Here is a 19,755-nt window from a genome sequence, read left to right as displayed (position 1 = left end):
AGAAAAATCATGAAGGAAAAGGCAAAAAGACAAAATGATTCTGTAAATAATGATTACTAATTTGATAAAATGAACATTTGAAATATGGTATTAAAAAACCTCAAGAATTTAAGAGACCTTATGGCCAAGATTTTTGTTATGTGTATTGCTAATTGTGGCTTTTTTCCCATAGAGCTGTATGTATTTCCTTCCTCAGATCCTATAGGTGATGCATTTAAATTTGAAATTCTAATTAAATGGATTGCTGTAAGTGCCACGTAGAGAAAATGACTATGTTGATTTCCAAATTGCATCAATCTCATACCATCATCAGGAAAAAAAAAAAAAATAAATAAAGGGCCGGATCAATCATGTTCTTAAATTTTCCTCTGGCAACAATGGCACGTTTGATTACAGTGTTATAGGGCCAGGTGATTTAAGTGGATGTTCTTTATCTTCAGACATCTAAAAATTAGCAGTCTAGACACCTCAGAGAGAGAGAGAGAGAGAGAGCCATGGCCTGGCATCCCCAGGAGGCAAATCATCCCATCCCAAGGTAATTGTGTAAGGTAGGAATGAGTCACTCTGAGGAACCTGTGGATGTCTAGACACCCAGCATTTGGATAGTTAAGTAAGAGAAATCCCACCCTCAGGAGCTCAGATGTTTTCTTTGTTATTCACTTGACTTAGTTTCCAGTGCAGATGTAATTTCCCCCTCTCTCTCCTCCCTAGACCAATCCAGTAGGATCAAGTTCACATCAACCTTTATCACACTGAGGAACTGAAAGGGAGATTTCCCAGAACAGGCATGAATGCAGCTGGCATCCATCGACCATCTCCCTTCTTAATTGTGGTTTCACTAGATTTTTTTGTTACATTAAGGGGTTTTTCTCCCCAAATCGTGTTTCATGTCTGCCCTTTCAGCAAATGCCGACAGCAAGCTTTATTCAGATTGTCAGGCAAACTAAGGATTACTTCTTGTGGAGCTGTGCAAGTGCCTAGCAAACATTATTGGGGAACTGGGAGCTCCTGGAGGTGCTGGGGTGAGTACAGGGAGACAGCAGAGTGTTTATGGTGGTGCAGTGCAGGGAGACATTCCCTCTGTGGTGCCCGTGCTGGGATCCAGAGCTCTGAGCCTGAGCTGTTCCAGTGCCTGCACCAGGTTCCCATTCCCATCTTCCCAGGCTCTAGTGTCTAATTTAGCTGCTGGTTGTGTGTCTTCCTGCACAGGTAACGGCTGTAGTGCCAGGATTCAGCTCAATCTATGTTGTCTTTTCATGTTCCTTGCTGAAGGATGAAATCCAAAGCTCATGTGATGTCAGAAGTAACAGGATTACCTGGATTTATATTGTTCCATCCAAGGAGGAGCCTGTTTCAAAAGCAAGAGGGGAAGGAAGAGTTTGAATCAATGGCATTTCCCCTCACAATCCAGTTGAAGTGTGTAGAGGCTTTGAGGAGATTATGTAAAATATGAAATGATTCCTGAATTTAGTCGCACTTCAGACCTTCATGCAGATTATGGAATTTGCACTGGCAAGAATTCCATGAGGATTGCTGATAGAACAGCATATTCTGTATTTATAACTGATGTCTTTTCTCAGAGCCTTTCCAGCCCCTGGACTGCCACAATCAGTGCACTCCCACTGACAGGTTTCACTGCATTGTGGTCCCTACCAGAACGGCAAATCTACGGCGATATTTATCTGATTGAATTTATGAAGGGCCTTTCAACACAGCTAAATACTTCACGGTCCTGGCAATTAAATTACATCAATCCTATAGATGGGGAACTATGGGAAATTGGAGGTCACCATGGAAACCTTCACTGGAGCAGGAAATGAAACTGCTGTGTCGATGGAGTGAGTAATCAGTTCCTTACAGCCTGAAAGCAGCACACAGTGCACCTAGCCTGCCTCTCAGGGCTGTGTCTCTGTGCTGGGCCTCTTCCCCACAGCCTGGCAGGGGCTCTCTTGAGTTTAAAAATGTTCTTTGTCTGAAACTGAGTGAGCCCTGCCCTCCTCAGCTCCTCCCACGGGGCTGTTTAAGGTTCACGCGGGAGCTGAACCCCAGGCTGGTTCCTGCTTTGTTGTTGGTATTGGGAAGAGGGATTAGGACTAATGCTTCTACTGCTTCTCAGAAGTATTAACAACCTAAACTTAAAATAATCGAGTAACTGAACAGCATTTCTCCACGAGGAACAAAAGGAATAAAGATAAATGGGGATGCACGACATGTACATGTGTGTGTATCTGTCCAAATAGAAAACCCCAAGGCTTTAATCCTGCCCCTGCTTTATGCCTCTGGGAAGGAACTGGGAGGGAACACAAAGTTGGCCTGCTGCATGTGCCTGGAGCCTTGTTTGTTACTCTGCTGTGGAGACAGCTATCTCTGAAATCTGGAAGAACATGCCATCATTTCTGAAAGGGTTAAACAAAATCCCTACAGAAATGCAGATCGAGCCTTCACCTGTCTGTCACTTTTAACTCTATGGACTTCCACTTCTCAAAGTTCACTTTGTCCTACCAAAAAGAGAAGCATCTGTTTTCGAACAGAACAAACTATAAACTCCACCACACTATCAAACCAGTTAAAGATCCCTTTTCCTTTCACAAACTTCAGTTGTTTTGCATAGCTTCTTAGATAATAAAATTCTGGGAATGCTTCACACATCAAATCCTTCAGGCACTTCTACTGCTAACATAAACAAAAACTGAATGCAAGATTGACGTTGTTCTAAACGGCAAAATATTTGAAGATAAAAATCCCCTCAGCTGGCTGCTTTCCTCACTCCAGCCATGTATCCATGCCAAGTGTAACTGTTGCCATGGTGGCTTCGTCAACTCATTAAAAATAACAGCTCACTCCTCTCCAACTACCCTCCCTTAAAGGAAAGGGATGTGGGCTCTCTAAATCAAACCCAGACGAGCCTGTGTGCCTTAACAGCAGCACTTAAAAGGCACATTATTCAAGGAACTCCCACCTGAAGAGCCTTTATCCCTGCCTGTCAGAGGTAAAGGCCTGAAACTCCTTGAGAATTCTTGGTCTTTTAGAAATGAAGCTTATTCTGAAATGCCAGGAGAGGGGTGGATCCAGGGAGATACTGTAACTGGCTTGTATCTTGCCGAATAACAAATACAGCTACTTCTGAAGCGATGACAAGCTTTATTTGGGTATTTCTTGGGTGTGTAGAACCACCCTGCCTTAAAAAAACTCCAAGCCATGTTGACACAGCCTCCTTTAAATCTCTGTTACAGCCTGATGCCTGCAACTGTAGCTGTGCAGCTTTTCCCTTTCCTGTCACACAGCGCAGCTCCCGAGCCAGCCGCTGTTTCTGTTTTGCTTCTGCAGATACAACGTATGGAGATAAAATTGTCCCAGGCTAGAGCTGGGCCTGCAGGATCTTGCCCCCTGAACTGAGCCCTGCTGGACAAGAGGATTTCCTGCGTGCTCTGGTTCTCTGGCCAACATCATTGGAGATAAAAAGGAGCAGTGAGCAGCTTACAGATTTATGCGAGGTAAGGGAAAAAGCCACTCCCTTTGTGTGACACTTTGAGCCATTCTGCCACCAGACACACACCCTTATGCCTTCACATATTCATTCAAGCCATTTTTTGACGCACCATGAGTATTTATTGGCTTCCAAGTATTGACCTCCTCCCAGATTTAGGGGAATCCTTGTGACATAACTGGTGCCACACCGTCCAAGCCCCTGCACACATCCCACACAACAACCACAGCTGACTAATGGAGGTTTCCCAGGCACCTGTGAGCAGAAGCCCACCACCCTTCACAGTGCTGTACCAGCTCCCTGGGAATTCACTTTTGAAAATAAGCATGAATTAGCAATAGACTCTTTTAAAATCAATCTCTGCAGCTGCTTGCCTGGATTGCAACATAAACCACAATAATTCACGGTTCAGATGCGTTCTAAATTCTTACACTGAAATGACCAAATTGATTGGATTTACACACTGCACTGGGGAAAAAGCACTCCAAGTCCAAATAGCATTCAGATGGAAGTTCTATCTGCTAAAAAAGCAGGTCAGATAAGCCACTCTTAAAAAAATTTTTTCTGGCCCCAGCCTCCTCCTCTTCCCACACACCATAAAGCTTCTTCCTGCACTGACCCCCAAGAAACAGAATTGCATTGGAGTTATGAAGATGTTTTGGCTTTTAGGAACTGATCAGGTGATTTGGAGCGCCCCTGCCAGGAGTTGGGGTTGTTGAGCCTGTGTAAGGTTCTTCTACACAAGAGAAACTTCTGACAAGGGGGAATGGCTTCAGATGGAGTTTACGTGAGATGAAAGAAATTCTTTACCATGAAGGTGGTAGGCACTGAACAGGGTGCTCTGAGAAGCTGTGGCTGCCCCATCTCTGTAACTGTTCAAGGCCAGGCTTAATGAAACTTTGCTCTCTTGGGAGGTGTCCCTGCACATCACAGCAGGGTTGGAACTCGATGATTTTCCAGGATTCATTGACCGGAACACCAGAATTCTCAGATTTTATAGCTAAGCACCGCTGCAGCTTGGACAGATCAGTGACAAGGGAGCAGCAGTCCCACTGCAAGGCTAGGAGCAGGTGAGAATTCACCGGTGACAGATCCTTCTCAAAATCCAACCCACACCTGACAGGGTGAGGGCTCCTGAAAAGGAACTGCCATTTATTCAGAATTTCAGAGGAGCAACTGAGTTGCTGTAGCATTATTTTCTACCCATGGAATATGCAGCTTCTCCCAATGCTCCTGGCAGTATAAGTATACCCAACACTTAAAAACATTTTGACAAAAGCCATTATCATTTGTCAGTTACAGTGGTTTAATTTTGACTGTGACTTTACGATGTTTACAGTTTAAGTACAATACCACTCATAGTCAACAAGAACACGGAAGTGAGACCAACCCAACAGCCAGCCCCTGTTCCAGACTAGCCACAAGTTTTGCACTTGAGCACTTGAAAACTTCAGCAGCAGTAAAGATAGCGAAGATGCCACTGCCTCTCCTCATCTACGGAGTGACCACTTTGATGTGGACACCGCAGTGAGCACCACTTTTACACCAGTTTGAAGAACCCAGACCTGTTCACACTGTATGAGGTTTTTCTAAGTCACATGATGGTAATTCCACCTTTTTTTTGTGGCGTTTTCTACTGTTTACATTCTGTTCTGCATTTGCAGTCGTTCTTTCTATAGTTTCCTCTACCAGAGTTCCTAACTCAGCAATCAGTTAGAAAGAAGCCAAGCAGCAAAGCCTCCATGCACAGGTACAGAAGGCTGCAGTAAGGACACGTCAGACTGGGCAAGAATACAAGACTTAGTTACTGCATTCTCCAAAAGGTGGCAGAAAAGCTCAGCTGCAGATTCTGGATCTATTCCCAAATTTTTTACTTGCACATCCTTCTACCTTTTCCTCTCACCTCTGCTATAACTTGAGTTGGAAGCCTGACTTTCTGGTGACTCGTGGTTCCTCCCCCTCTTCCCTCTGCAGTGCACAGGAGCAAAGTGCAGCACCCGCTTCACATTCAGATTACCAGATACACACAAAGTATTACAGCACCACACACCAATAAACCAACCAGCAGTAACAGCAAAGCTTAAGGATAAACTGACAAACTTGGAGAAACACAACACTATTAGTGAAACAATGGTAAATTTCACTTCACAGCACCTTATTACACTTAAAAATTCAAGTCTGGAAGAGAATTTTGAATTAATGAGGATTAAAATGAATCCTGTAATCGTACTTATATTTGTCCATCCTGTTAAATGAGTATTGAACTGCAGAACCTTAGTGCCTACAGTACTGGCGCACCTGAGCCTGCCTGGAGTCCTAACAGTGACAGCATCACAACAAATAGGGAAACAATGGGTTTCAGAGGAACAACACACCATTAAATGTTCTGGGAAGCCCCAGGATGCCAGTGCTCACCACTGCCACCCGGGAGCTGCAGCTCCCATCACACAGCCAACTCTCCAGTGCAGCTGGAGCATTCCAGTCTCTCTGAACTGGACCCCACACCAGTATCCTACTGTCCCTTTGCCTGCGGAATACCCCCCCATTTGTGAAATGCTGAGATGGTGCCACAGAATTCTGCCAGCAACTCAAGTTCAATCCCCTTTTTACGTCATGTGGCTTGTAGAGCACAGTACCTGGAGTTCCTGGGCTCCACACTGTACAGAAGTTCCCAAGGCTGTAGCAGAACTCATGAACACTCAGGAGAGCAGAGCTGTGACTGGAGCTAGGGAGCCCCTCAAAGCAAACCACGGCCTTTTCCCACTCCAACTCCCCCTTTCCTCAAAGCCAGCCTAGTCATCAGCTCTAGTCCTTTTCTTGGGCTCCACTTCACCTCCCGTGATACTTAACAGTTTATGGGCTACAGCACTCACACCCCTGGCAAACAAAGCTCCAGTCCAGGAGCCACTACCCCCTTTGCCATTACAAATACATCACCTTTCAAGAGGTCAAGTACTTGAGTATCAACAAGGACAAAAAAACTCACTGGGGACAAGGTTCTAGGAAGTAAGGTATTTTGAGTATTTAATAGATGACATTTCAAGCCTGTACAATGCAACATCATTCAACGATTTTGTAGGTTGGTTGGTGTTTTTTTGCCAATTTGATTTGAGAAACAGGCAGCTAATAAACAGTGCCACTTGATTCAGAAACATGCACGTGGCCTGGGGGAAACTCAAAGCATTACCAAGTCAAAAGCACATACTCATTGATAAAGCATACACTGGACCACAAGGCAAACCCCTATCATTTCTTCAGCAGAATTCCATCACTTTCCTCCTGTCACAACACATCTGTAGTGTCTCATCTTGTCTGTGACCTTACTCAGAATTTATTTGCATATCCAGACAAGGAGTGTAAAAATAATTTCAGGATGGTTGCAACCTAAGGCAACTCCCACTGATGTTTCCTTTCTTAAGTGAACAAGTCATCAGCCAAAGCTTTTCTACTGGGAGACATTCAGAAACAAGTCAAGTATCACAATGTTTATTGATAGATACAAGTATATAAAATCAGGGCATGAACATGTCTTGATAAATTAAGTAGACTTAATTTCAGTACTGTAAGAGGGACCAATTCATATTTCTCACCATGTCATGTTTCACACCCACAAAAACCTCTTCCAAAGGGCATTAAACCATCTCTTCAGCCGATCAGTTTTTGTGCAAGTAAACTGTTCCTTTTAAAAAAGACTTGTGCACTTGCCCAGGCTCAAGGATATTAAAACCTAGCACATAAAGCCCATTACTAGAGGTAGAAATACAGGCAAATATACTATTACGGCAACAACCATCGATTACAGTTAAGGATTCTCTGTAACAACCAAATGGATAATCAAATATTGCAACAACTCAAGTATTACACTGAGCAAAGTGCATTTCTACAGTATTCAGTGTTGCTATTCAGTTTCTAACTTAAAAACAGCCTATGATAACTGGCAGCAAAGAAGACCCTTGCAACAGACTGCTTCTGCTCGAGAACTTATGATGTAATTATTGCATGCTGCTAATACACTGTTATCTAAACATTGAAGATACTCTAAAATATTTTTATTGTAGACTATTAAGACATACTACAAAAACCTTTTGCAGAGAATATCCTACTGACATACTTCTGCTTTAAATATTGTGAAACATTACAGCGGAATGAATTTTCGCAGTGGTTAGGTCAAATGCAGTTACATCATAGCAACAGTATGTTTGCACAATTTAAGGCTTTGGCTGGTTCTTTAGTCAGCTTCTTCTTCAGATTCTTCTTCTTCAGCAGTTTCCAGCCAGGTTAACCACTGGTTTACCTGCAGTCACACAAAATTGGTTTAAGGGAGCAGGAATTGTTTTCCCATTAGGTATTTTTGCAGAACACTCATCTTCCCCCCAACTAATTTAAAAAAGCCTTTCGGCCACACCTGCACTACACACAGGCCTCTAGTAAACAAGAGAGATTTAGTTCATCTTGCTTTTAAACTCCTTCCTAGTGAAATATTCCATGAAGGTCCTAGATATTTACAAGTCTTAGACACTTCAAAAGCCTTCTCAAACACTCCATTGCAGCAGAAGTAACAAAAAAGCGTCTCTATTGTAATGTTAGCAGATTTACCTGGAATAAAGCTTTGCCTTTCCCTGGAAACTCTTGAGTAATGTCTTCTTTCCACGCCAAGAAGGCTTCTTCTTCAATGATCTCCATGTCATAGAAATGAACAAAGAAGCGCAGTAACATGCCTGTGAAAGTAAATTTAAACCTGGTTAGCTCTGTAACCCTCTCAACAGCTTACTGAACTTCAAGAATGTAGGGACAAACCAATTCAGGTAAGACTTCAATGCACTCACCTTTTGGAAAATTATTGTTGTAGCAGTGCACCTGGAGTGCATATAAAGCACTCACTTGCAGATCAACATGGTCATGGAGGAACTTCTGCATCACTGGCTTGAAGGAAAGAAGCAGCTGTTTTTCCTGCTCGAGCTGCTCTTTAGATGGAGCAGATGAAGAATCCGATTCGTCACCTGGTGGGTTTACTTCACTAGAAATATACTGCAAGAAACTGGACAGGAGAAAAGCCAAGTTAAGTTCTGTAAGCAGAGAGCAAAGCATTTGACATTTCAAGTTCAGACAGCTATCACTACAACTACAACCTGCAGTCAGCGGCAGCAAGCACAGGGACCTGTACCGTGGTTGACAGCGCACCACAAAAATCCTTGGTTTGCCTTTGTTACAGCTGTACCTTCTACAGAAACACATGGGTCTAGACTTCCTCCCACAGAAAACACTTTGAACAGATGCAAGCCTTGCTTTTCTTCTCAAATACAGGGGGATTCTACCAGAGAAGATTCACTAAGAACAATCTGTCTCTCCATGTACTGCATCTCAGATTTCTGCAGAGCTACATTTGAGCCCTTACAGCCTTAGCGCCTTACTGGCAGCTTAACCAAACAAGCACCCAAAATACATCAGAACAGCATCTCACCTGGTCATCAATATATTCACAAATCCCTTATCTACATGAAGCTTGGGTGAAATGTTATCTTTAATCCACTTATAGATGGCTTGAGGGGATGGATCCGATTTTATTTGCTTTAGCAGCTCCTTCTCCAGTTTCAGAAGTGGGAACAAGAAGCTAAGCCCCTTCCCTTCCAAGATCTCCAGCATGCGATCCTTGTTCTGGTCAATTTCTGACAAGGAAATGTAAGACACGTGTAAATGCTTCAAGAGTTGTAAGCGATGGCTCATGGCTCCAGCCACCCCTTAAGAAACATAACACCTACCAATAACAGCTAATTCCACCAAGATAACCCTGCATGTTATTTGGCTCTGGCATAAACTACAGCAACATCTTGCTTACTCTAGGATCAGAGGACAGAAGAGCTCTGTGGCGACTCTTACCTGGTAACATTTTCTGCATGTTCACTTTGCTTTGTTGGAACAATTCTGTTAGCCATTCACGGTCTTGTAACTTAGCTAACTGCTGAAGACAGAGCAGGAAGAGAGGGAAATGGGTGCCACTTTCCAGTGGTTGAGCCAGTTCGGAAATGCTCACCAGGTCTGAAATAATGGCACGGGCTGCAAACTGTGCTAAGTAGGATTTCACCAATGGGATATCCACCTCCAGTTTGGGGCACTGGTCCAATACATTCAGGAATGCCTAAGAAACAGCACAAGCACAAGATCAAACTCTCAAGTACTACTGTTCCTGTGCAACATAACTCATAGTACATTTTCTGTAATCACTTGCAAAGAGGATCCCAGGTTCCAACTGCCCAAATACTACGTGTTTTCCTCTCACTGCTTCTTGTGCCCCTCACAGGTTTAATGTACTATTTTTACCTCCTCATTAACAAGACTTAAAAAATATTTGCACTCTGCCTTTACAGCAGCTACACACCATGAAGGGCCAAGAAACAAGGACTGCAAGATTATCAGACCACAGTACCTGCATGAAGTTGTCACTGGTGGCTATTCCCTCCTGCTTGAGCAAGCTGATCAAAGTACTTGCTTTCTCTTTATCCTCATCTGATCTATCTAGGGATTGAAGGATTACTTTGCTCAGCATCTCAGGAATGAAGTGTTTCGGAGCTCTCATTTCTCTCACAGTATTGACAGCATCATTAGCATTTCCATTGTTCAGATACTCGGTCACAACAGCCTCCTGGAGAGGAAAGAAGTACAGTTAAACATTCTTTCTGAAGAGCACACCCAAAGCCCTGAGACTCACTACTGCACACTAACTTACAGTTTGTTTAAGTAGCTCTTCCTTCGAAGGAGGTGGTTTCTTGGTGGTCTTTGCAGGCTTCTCTTGTATAAGTGGTGGATTTGTTTTAAGACCAAGTTGAGGCGGCTGAAAAGAGACCAGAATTTGTCTTTGTAGCCCACCTACCTTTGCTTGTATCAAGTATTAAAACACAAAATGTAAAAAAGCAAATGGAACTCAAATTAGTTCAGTTCCATACTTTCTTTTCCCAAGTCATGCTCTGTGCAAAAAAAGACTTCTCTCTCCCCTCCCACAATAGAAATTACGTTTTCCAAGCACGAACAGGAAAAGCACAGCAAACAACATACAGCAATTTTTTTTTTTTTAATTTACCTGTCCCAAAGGCGGTGTCTGAGTGCGTGGTGGTTGAGCACTGGGAGGAATCATAGTTATCTGGGGCTGAAGCTTTGGCACTTGGTTTTTATTCATTAGAAAAGACTGAGCAGGTCTCAGGCTAATCTGTAAATAGTAAGCCAAAGAAAAACTCTAACTGTTTCAAGTATTCTGACCAACAACACACAGCCATGGACTCATTCCAACTGATCTCACTGAAGCATGATTCCATTTCTACAATATTAATACTCAAATACAGATTAAGCCACATGTGTTCTAAAACTCTCCCAAAAGCAAGTTACTGGCATTTAGTTCAACTGTCATAAAAACCTGGAAATGCTCCTTTTAGATGCAGTATGTTAGAGACCCAAGAAGATAATCAGCATGTTTGCTGAAGTATTTTACAGCCAAGATGGAACTCTACCAAATTGCTCAGAAATCGGGATACAAGTCTGGTTAACACTCAAAATCACAATGCAGTTTACTCTGCATTTGAAATTTTGCCTATTAGCCAGTTCTAAACAAAAGAAAACAAATCAACAAAAAAATTAACCTGGTCCAGCACTTCAGGGTTTCTAAAGTTCAGGATTTTCTGAAGGTTTAATTATATGTATTGTTATCAATAGGATGCATGGGAACTGATGTCAGAGTAGTGTTCTTGGAAGTGTGTGCGAAGGAAGGGACACCCCAAAAAATTGCCCTCATATCTCAGTCTTGCTCATAGGACGCTGGATACCCTAAGGAAAGTGAGGGGGGTAAAAGGTGAAAGAGGAAGGGACAAAGAAGGAGGAGAACGAGGAGGAGGAGAGAGAGTTCCAGCATTAGTCCTCATAATAACGCGTCTTGCTATAATCATTGGGCAATATTTAGAATAGGCTGTAAATAATGTAGGCATGTCATGTACCTCATCTGCATTAAGCTGTCCTTTCTTAGAAAACCGAGGTGGCATATCCTTCGACTGTCCTTGTTGCTGGGATAAGAGTCCCTGATTCTGGGTATGGTAGAGTTGGCTTTGCCCCTATTTCAGAAAGGGAGATATAGAGAAAGAAGTGCAGATGACGGAGTGGCGTACATCATATGGTAAGTAGTACCAGAGGGACCAGAGGAACAAAGATTCTATTTGCCAGGAAGGGAGAAAGAAGGAGCAGGGGTGGTGGGAGAGTAGCATCTATCCCTAAAAACAGGGCTATCTTTTAAATAAAACACACTGTTCTGACCCACCAAAGCCACATGCACCTTTTCTTGCCGTGAAAAAAAAAAACAAAAAACAAAAAAGTGTACTTCTTGCATCTTTTGTACAATTTAAAAAGTGGTTTAGAATTTTTGTATCAGCTGAGCATTAGTTATCAGAACCAAATCTGAATAGGTCTTTCAACATAAGCAGACTACAATCCATAACATACGCATCTCAGGAAGTGCTTCTAAAACACGCTGAAGTCACCGTGTGCACGTCGTCCTTACCTGACTTTTCAGAAAAGATTTGCCTAGGTCTCCAAACTGGGATTGAGCAGAAGGCATGAGGTGACCCCCATGGCCATTGAAGAGTTGGTTTGAACGATGGCGTCCCATGGTGGGTGAGAATCTATCCTGAATAACCCCTGGACCAGTACCAATTCCGCTACCTGCATCAGCAAGGAGGCAAACGACAGTTTTGGTTCTTATTCAGCCCTGCAGAGCCACGGCCATCCCACCACCCCTGCGGTGTCAGCGTACCTGGCATTTGTCCAAACATATCAGCAAGCCCTCCGAGTGGGTCCCTGTCAAGTTTCATCCTGGGTGGCATAAAGGGTCCCTCCAGAAAGAAGTCGCTTCGCATCCCTTGAGACATAGGAGCAGGAATAAAAACTCCCAGATCCTTTAAAACAAGAATTGTAATTTTGGTCAGTTGCAAATAGCAGTCCCAAGACAGCCAAGTTTTTAGCCCCCAATTACACAAGTCCATCTGGTTTTAACCCTGAAGTCAAGTGTCTCACTCTTGAGAACTGCTCCCAAGTGCACAGCACCAAGCCAGGCTCCGGACCTTACACGCAACACTCACTTTTACTGCATCTTGACGGATTTGATTGATAGTCTTTGGTCCATTGTCAAGAAAAGCTTTGCGAGGAACCCAGTTGTGTTCTCTCAACTCCACAGTATCCTTGGAAAGGAACAGGGTATTAGGAAGGGATTCAAGACAATTTTGCAAGGAAAAAAGCAGCAGGAAGCCTTTTTATCGTCATACCTGCAGCAGGAAACGAATCCTTGCTGGCAATTCCTTACTTGACATCAAGGAGCGCATACGGGCAAAGTACTGATCCATTAAGGACTGGGGGGAACAAAAGTTACAAGTTGGGATAATTCTATCAGTGCCTCAAGTGTTTTCACTCAAGACAAAATAATTCAACAAAGCTGCCCTTTCCTGCCATCTCTAGCTCCTTGATGACAGAGTTTCAAGATCTAATAATGCATCAAGACATTTGAATCAGAGGTAAGCAACCTAGTCAAAATTCTGTTTATTTTAAGCTTACATTCCAAACTCCCATCTTTCAAATCACCTCACTGTGCTACAAATAATTCCTCAGCACACCTTTGCAAGCAGTGTTTAGAAAAACAGTCTCACTTATATGATTTCCTGACGAGCCTAATACTAAATCCTGGTGACATGTTTCAAACTGTTTCAAAGACTGGCTTTTCCTTATCAAGGGAATTAGCCTAGGACCCGTAGTTGGCACTCTTTTCTCTGAAAAATCAAACCTCTGTCTTGTACTTATGAACACCGAGTACAGAAGGTTCAAGCAATCTAAAGTCTTAGCCGCGTAATTTAATTAGGTTAATGACTGCACTGGATAAGCACATACCTTGGCTTTCGCATGATCTAATCTAGGTCCCACTGTCCTCATTATCTGACAGAGGCACTCCAAATCCTCCCCCATATCTTTGAGTTGAACTCTCTTCTTCTTTTCCAAAAGCTGAGAAATTAAAGAGTAAAGTTAGGATTTAAAAATTTTATAAGTGACAATTCATAATCAACAACAAACTTTGTACCCTCACGAATACAAAAATATTGTTTTGTTCTGAAAGCAAATGGACTTAAAAATTAAATTCTGAGGACCGCCAGTTTTTAAGCGTGTGTATTTTGAAGCACCTACAGCACACTTCTGTCTAGACCAAATGACATTTCCCGTGGAGACAATTCCCATGGTTTGGAACAAAGCTGATTTTACTTCTTAATCATGCCAAAAGATTAACAGTAGGGGATGGTAATCGGCAGGAAACATTTTTGTGCCGTTTTCTGCTCCTGCTCTGAGATTCCCAAAGCAGCATCAACATTTGTTTAATTTTTTTTGGGGGGGGGAGGTGGTTTAAGTTCTGTTTTGCACCTAGCTCCCACCCAATCTGAATACTCACTGTTTTGATGCACTTATGAAGGATAGATTCATGAATAAGATCAAGCTTGCCAAGTTCTCCAATGAATTTGATGTTCCCCAGCATCTTGATCTTGGCAATGGCTCTCTGTTCCTCCTCCTCAGGGAGGAGGGGACCATCATGCTTATCATAGACTGGAAAACAAAGAAGCCTGTTTTACATGGCTGTGGGAAAAGATGACAAATAGCTTCTGTATTAAAGCGGTTTTAAAACTTACTATCAACATTTCTGGTTCGGTTTTCAAATTCATCTTGAAGTTTAGATATTAGGAGGCGTCTGAATGTCTGTGAAAAGAGAACAAACGAAACAATTAAGCTAATCAGGGCAGCTACAAATGCATGAAAATTTACCACTGCAGACTGAGAGATGCACTCACTGTGCTTTGCTTCTGTCCTGGATGACTCTCTGCTGATGGGCCATCAAAGTTGGGTGCATCTTCTGCCAGTCGCAGACATAGTTGAGCGTACAGCGAGCTATACTTGGGCTCTTCAAGGGCTTTGTCTACGATCTACAGAGATTCAGGTTGAGTAAGGCAGCAGTAAGGTGCAAATGTCATTAGGAAAGTGAGTCACAAAACACAGAATGGACTGTTACCACTCTCATCTAGAACATCCTGCCTCCTGCTAAACCAAACACAGAGACAGTGTAGTCCAACACCAGTCTTAATGCTGAAGCAAAAGACAAAAGCCACTGTGTGCTGCTGAAGAGCCTCTATAATCCTTGGCCAACAAACCCAAGTTTATGATCCCAATACCCAAGTTATTATCACCAGTCTGATCTCATTTAAAAGAGTGATGTAACAGTTACATCACTGTCCCAAAAGATCACCAGTGGTAGCCTTCCCAAAATCAAGAGGCCTGCTCCTCAGGAAAAAGGGAGCAAGAGGGGGAAGCCAAGCAAGTAAGATGGCTAACAAGCATCTTAGATTATTTAAAAAAATAATCATAGAACCCTCAATTTCATTTAGTGATCATGGAGACTTCTAAATGATAAACTTAAAAGCAATAAACCTATTTCCTCCCCAGTAGATAATTTTTAACACGGAAAGCAGGGGTGGGAGGTGGTGTTTGATAATCTAAATATACAAAAGCATTATTCATGCTACTTCGGTATCCCAACAAAACCAACCAACCCCCTGCTTTTTAGCATGCAAGAAAATTGGGAGTTAAAAGAAATGCAACCAGCTTACCAGCAGTATGACCCCTTTTAGGATGAGCTTAGATTCTACACCCACATTGAGGAGCTCAAGGCATAGCTTGTCAAACTTTTCAGGAGTAAGCTTATTTAGTATGCTGAAGAGGAACAAAAACCAAAACCACTAAATATACAGAGCATGCTACAGGTCCCTTTACACTCATCTTTTTACTTTTTAAGTCTATTAAAAATTGAAAAGTGCAATTTTCCATTTAACTGCTTTTTTGAGACCTTCAGGCTGTGAAGTATCATTGAAAACACTAATCCGCTTACAATTATTACTTCAAGTGTTTTCTGCTGCTAGATCATCAGGTTGGTTCCTTGTTGAAGGACACACCTCCCCAAAACTCAAGGCCCACATCTTCCTTTACTCCAGCCCATTTCTTAGGTACACACTGCTAATGGAAACAGTAAGGAAAGAAGTAATTTTGTGAAGAACTTACCCTCTTACTTTCCTGAAGATTGCATCATGTCGTTCTTTGTCGTTTGCGGAGTCGTCATCTCGTCTAGTGCTTCGTGAAGGAATCCATTTCTGAGCGTTTTGCCCTGGGGTTTTCCCCAGGAACTCGCTGCAAAAGTTTGAAAAATACAGTTGTTAAAACAGAAACAAGTGGTTTAAAGAACTGCCCTTTTAACCTTTCAGTGTTGCCTTACTCAAACTAATTCCATTACTTGCTTTGTTAAGAACACTCAACTGCCCCTACCTACACCATCTGCTGCACAGCAAAGTACATACTCAACAACAACCGTCCCTGGCACCCAAAAAAACCCTCTCTACACTTTTAAAGTTAAATACATGAACAAGCCCATGCACGTCCAATTAACCACAAGGTACACGTTGAAGGGTACAGACTGGAAAACATTTAAAGGTCTTTAACTCAGTAGGTATTTCTAGTGCAACTTTAAAGCTAGCCCATTTTCAGTTCTATATTCAGTATCAAGCATGCTCTGACTTTGAAATCATGCAAATCAAAGAGCAAGATGACATACCTGTTGCTGGCAGTCTTGGGATAGTGCTGAGGTGCACCCCTACCACCTCCTCCGCCTGAAGAAGCACTGTTAAAAACAACCATGGAATCCTGGGTAAGTCCAAATATCTCAGTTTTGGTACAACCATTATACTAATTTAAGGTCTCCTCCAAGGAGATTTTCCATTGCTAACTACTCATCAAACAAACAACAGGTACCTGAAACGAGAAGCACCCCCTTCTGCAATCGCACTCTCCACTTTGGCGGCTTGACAACGAAGAATCTTCAAAAGAATAAAATTAAATTGACGGGGTAGGGAAAAACAAAACCTAGAAAGACAAACCAAGTATTCATATTATACTCGCTTACTATCAGTCATAGCATCTCATTTTAAAAAGTACAAATGTTTCTTCGAGAATGAGAACCTTCCAACAGCGAACTTCACAAAAAGTAAGACAACGTTCATTCATGCAATACTTGGGACAGTCACAGAAAGGCTGATTTCACCCTTGCAGCCGTGTTTCCCAGCAGGGGTGCGGGGAAAGAGACAAGGTAATCACGGACTGAGCAAAACCCCCAAGTTTATCCAAAAGCCAGGAGTACTCACAGAAAAGAGCAAAAGTACTTTTTTCTGATTATACGGCACAATGAGTCCTTTATGGACGCGATTTAAAAAAATTATGATTTATAACGGCAAGACAAAGCAGCCAAATTCTAAAGTGAAAAGCATCAAGACGACAAAACGCACGCTTAATGTAATAAAAGGCATATACTCTGCATCCAAATGGCGTGCTAAGCTACCAAATAATGAGAAGAGGCACCACGTCCACCCTCCACCTCAACTTCCAGCTCGCAGGAAGAACCTCACTGCATCGCTCACGCAGCAGAAAGGCGAGCTCGGGGACAGAAACCCCTGGGGGAAGGGAAGCCTGGAAGTGTCCCGGATGCGCACGGAGCGTCCCCCGCCCGCCCGGCGCGGGCACGAGGAGAGGGGACAACATGGCGGCGGCGAACAAAAGGCTCGGCCGCGGAGGGCGCCCCCCGCAGGCGCCGCGCGGCGCCGCCGCCCCCCCGCCCCGCCCGGCGGGCGCCGCCCGCTGCCCGAGCCCGCCCGGCTCTTTGTTCTCCGCCAGGGCGCCGGGCGGGAGCCGCTCCCCCGCACCGCGGCGGCCCCGCCGGCAGGCACGAAGAGGGAAGCAGGCGGTATCGCCCCGCTCCGCGGCGCCCGAGCCCCTCAAACGGGAAACGTGTGCGAGTATGCCGCCGGCTGACGCGGCGCTTCGGCAGCTCGCTCTCCCCTCCCGCGAAGGGAAGGCAATGAACGATAGTAAAAAAATAAACAGAAAATCCTCTCGTCCCCTGCCCACCAGCAATCTGGATACTCAGACCGCAGCCCGCTATGTGTACCGCGGCTACTCCCTGCACGGGAAACCTGGAGGGCGCTGCGGGCGCCCGCTGACCCGCGGCCAGACCACCATCCTGCAGGTGACCCGAGGCAACCAAAGGCATGGCCCGTACGGACAGGCACTGCCCGTGCCCGTCTCCCTCGCTCTAACCTGAAACGCTGCCGGCTCAGCCTTCCCTCCGCGCCCGGCGGGGGCTGCCGAGCCCCTCCACCTCTTCGCTCAGCGGCGGCGAGACTCGCACAGCCGCCAGCGGGAGCGGCCGCCGGCCCGGGCCGCCATTTTGTGCGGGAGAAACAGACAAGCAACTGACAAGAAAATGGCGGCCACGCCGGGCAGCCGCCATTTTAGGCTGCAGCTGCAGCAATACCCGCTCGCTCCCGGCCCCAGACCCGCGCTCCTTCCGCCACTCCCGCATTTCTCACCTTCCCTAAGGCCTTGTCAGCTTCCCCGGGTCCCGGCGGCTACCAAGGGCAGGGGAAAAGGCAAGAGAAGGGGGGGGAGGGGAAGGGAGCCGGGGACCGGGGCTGGGGAGGGGAAGGGGGGAGCGCGCGGGACAGGGCGAGTCTCCGAGTCACCACAGCAGCAGCAGCACCGGCCCGACGCCTCCCCCCAACACCTCCATAGAGCGCCGACCGCCGCCGCCGCGTCTCGGGCGCTCCCCGGCAGCCCCACTAACTTTATCACCCTTCACGCAACCTACCCCACCTCCCCCCGGCACCCGCCAATCGCCGCCGACCGCTCCACCCGCCCTGCCAATCACAGCCGAGGAGGGGGGCGGTGCCAGGGCCGGGGTGGGCGGCGGAGGGAGGCGGTTTGGTTGCGCCGTGCCGCCGCCGCAGTGCAGCACCGGGATTCACGAACGCCGCTACGCCGGCGGCTGCCGATGCCGCCGCGCGGAGCATCGGGGCCTGCGCAAGTGGCGCAGCCGCTCCATGGCGGCCGCTTGGCCGCCGCGTCCCAGCGCCGTTCGCTGCAGCCCTCACGGAGCTCCGGTACCGGGGGTCTGCCGTGCGAGCTGTAGGCACGTTCACAGAAGGGTACTTTTATATATATATTTTTATATATATATATATATATACACACACACATACGCTAGTATATATGCTCGTAAGATTTTTCTTTGTTTGGGGGTTTTAAATTTTTACTTAATAAATTTATTTAAGCCCCCTCCGTCAGCCCACATCTCGGGTTTGGCTGAGGTAAAAAAATGAGCCGATAGCAGACGGTAGCCCTGGGCTTGCAATCAGACCCGGAGAGGGAGGTTTGCTATCTGAGCTCTAGGAGCCTGTCTGTATGGATCCAGTTTCAGGTTTGCTTTTGGGGTTTGGAAACTCTTTCTCTGCATGTGCTTTTGGCCGAGATCAGGCCGTGAGCCGGCCGGTCCGGGGCTGCAGGCGCCCCTCGGACCACCAGGGATCGGGAGAGACAGTTGTGTTTGTCGTGGTAAGTGACGTGTGCCTGCTGCTGCTCAGTTACACAAAACAAAGATGGCCAGGCTTCCAGCTGTAGGTGGAAGTTTGAGTCATGGAGACTTCCAGAGACTCACCCGTGAGGGGTTTTATCCTTTAACAGCCTGGCCTCCATCCCAGGTGGTGGCTAAGGTGGCTGCCACCCTGGCTTCCCGGAGGTCTAAATGAAGTAGCCCTGGATAGGGCAGGGCAGAAAGGAAGGGCTCTGGAAAGGTGAGGAGAAGCCCCACGAACACCCACGTCTGCTTTGTTCACACATCCGCCTTCTGCTTTTGGTTTGTGTGAGTCACGGTTCAGATGACTGGGAGAAAGTGATCCATGTAGTAACTCCTGAACCGTGCAGATGGCAAGCCCAAACACATGATCCTGCAGAACCTCCAGTTTCTTTCCAAAGCCATCCTCATTCCTAATGCTTTCAACACAGCATGCCACCATGTCCCAAGGGTTATGTAAGGCCTAAAGGGGGCTGTTATGTGCGAGTTCTTATGGTGCATCTTATCTGAGATGGAGCTGCTTCAGGGTAGGCTTCCCCATACCACACCTGTAAGCATTAAGCCAGATTTACTCACTGAATGATGTTATGGAAAATCTCGAGCTATCTGAAAGTGTTTTTTGAGCTCATACGTGTTGAATAAAGGTGAGACAACTATGACAGGTACTTGTCATACCAGAATTTTTATATAATGGTGCTTTCCCACGTGTAACAATAACCACACTACTGCAAGAGCTTGGCCTTCGCGAGTAAATCTG

General features: G+C 45.2%; 1 protein-coding gene and 1 non-coding gene across 2 annotated transcripts; both read right to left on the bottom strand.

The window, feature by feature from the left end:
- Window positions 1-6,484: 6,484 nt before the first annotated feature.
- Window positions 6,485-18,438, bottom strand: EIF4G2 (eukaryotic translation initiation factor 4 gamma 2). The gene is made up of 23 exons (XM_040067601.2): window positions 18,384-18,438; window positions 18,112-18,191; window positions 16,349-16,413; window positions 16,152-16,217; window positions 15,605-15,730; window positions 15,157-15,259; window positions 14,344-14,475; window positions 14,185-14,251; window positions 13,950-14,101; window positions 13,400-13,510; window positions 12,784-12,867; window positions 12,601-12,699; window positions 12,276-12,417; window positions 12,024-12,184; window positions 11,467-11,580; window positions 10,563-10,688; window positions 10,212-10,316; window positions 9,912-10,127; window positions 9,365-9,623; window positions 8,949-9,153; window positions 8,314-8,525; window positions 8,084-8,205; window positions 6,485-7,781 (listed from the first exon to the last, which is right to left on the bottom strand). Exons 1-23 carry the CDS (start codon window positions 18,436-18,438, stop codon window positions 7,716-7,718), a joined length of 2,868 nt encoding a protein of 955 aa, XP_039923535.1. The 3' UTR covers window positions 6,485-7,715.
- Window positions 11,258-11,425, bottom strand: LOC120754823 (small nucleolar RNA SNORD97). Its single transcript, XR_005701586.1, has one exon. It is a non-coding gene; the product is annotated as a small nucleolar RNA SNORD97 (small nucleolar RNA).
- Window positions 18,439-19,755: the final 1,317 nt, after the last annotated feature.

The sequence above is a fragment of the Hirundo rustica genome, chromosome 6 (genome assembly GCF_015227805.2).
Source record: "Hirundo rustica isolate bHirRus1 chromosome 6, bHirRus1.pri.v3, whole genome shotgun sequence".
NCBI lineage: Eukaryota > Metazoa > Chordata > Aves > Passeriformes > Hirundinidae > Hirundo > Hirundo rustica.
This window is presented reverse-complemented; position numbering and strand designations above follow the sequence as displayed.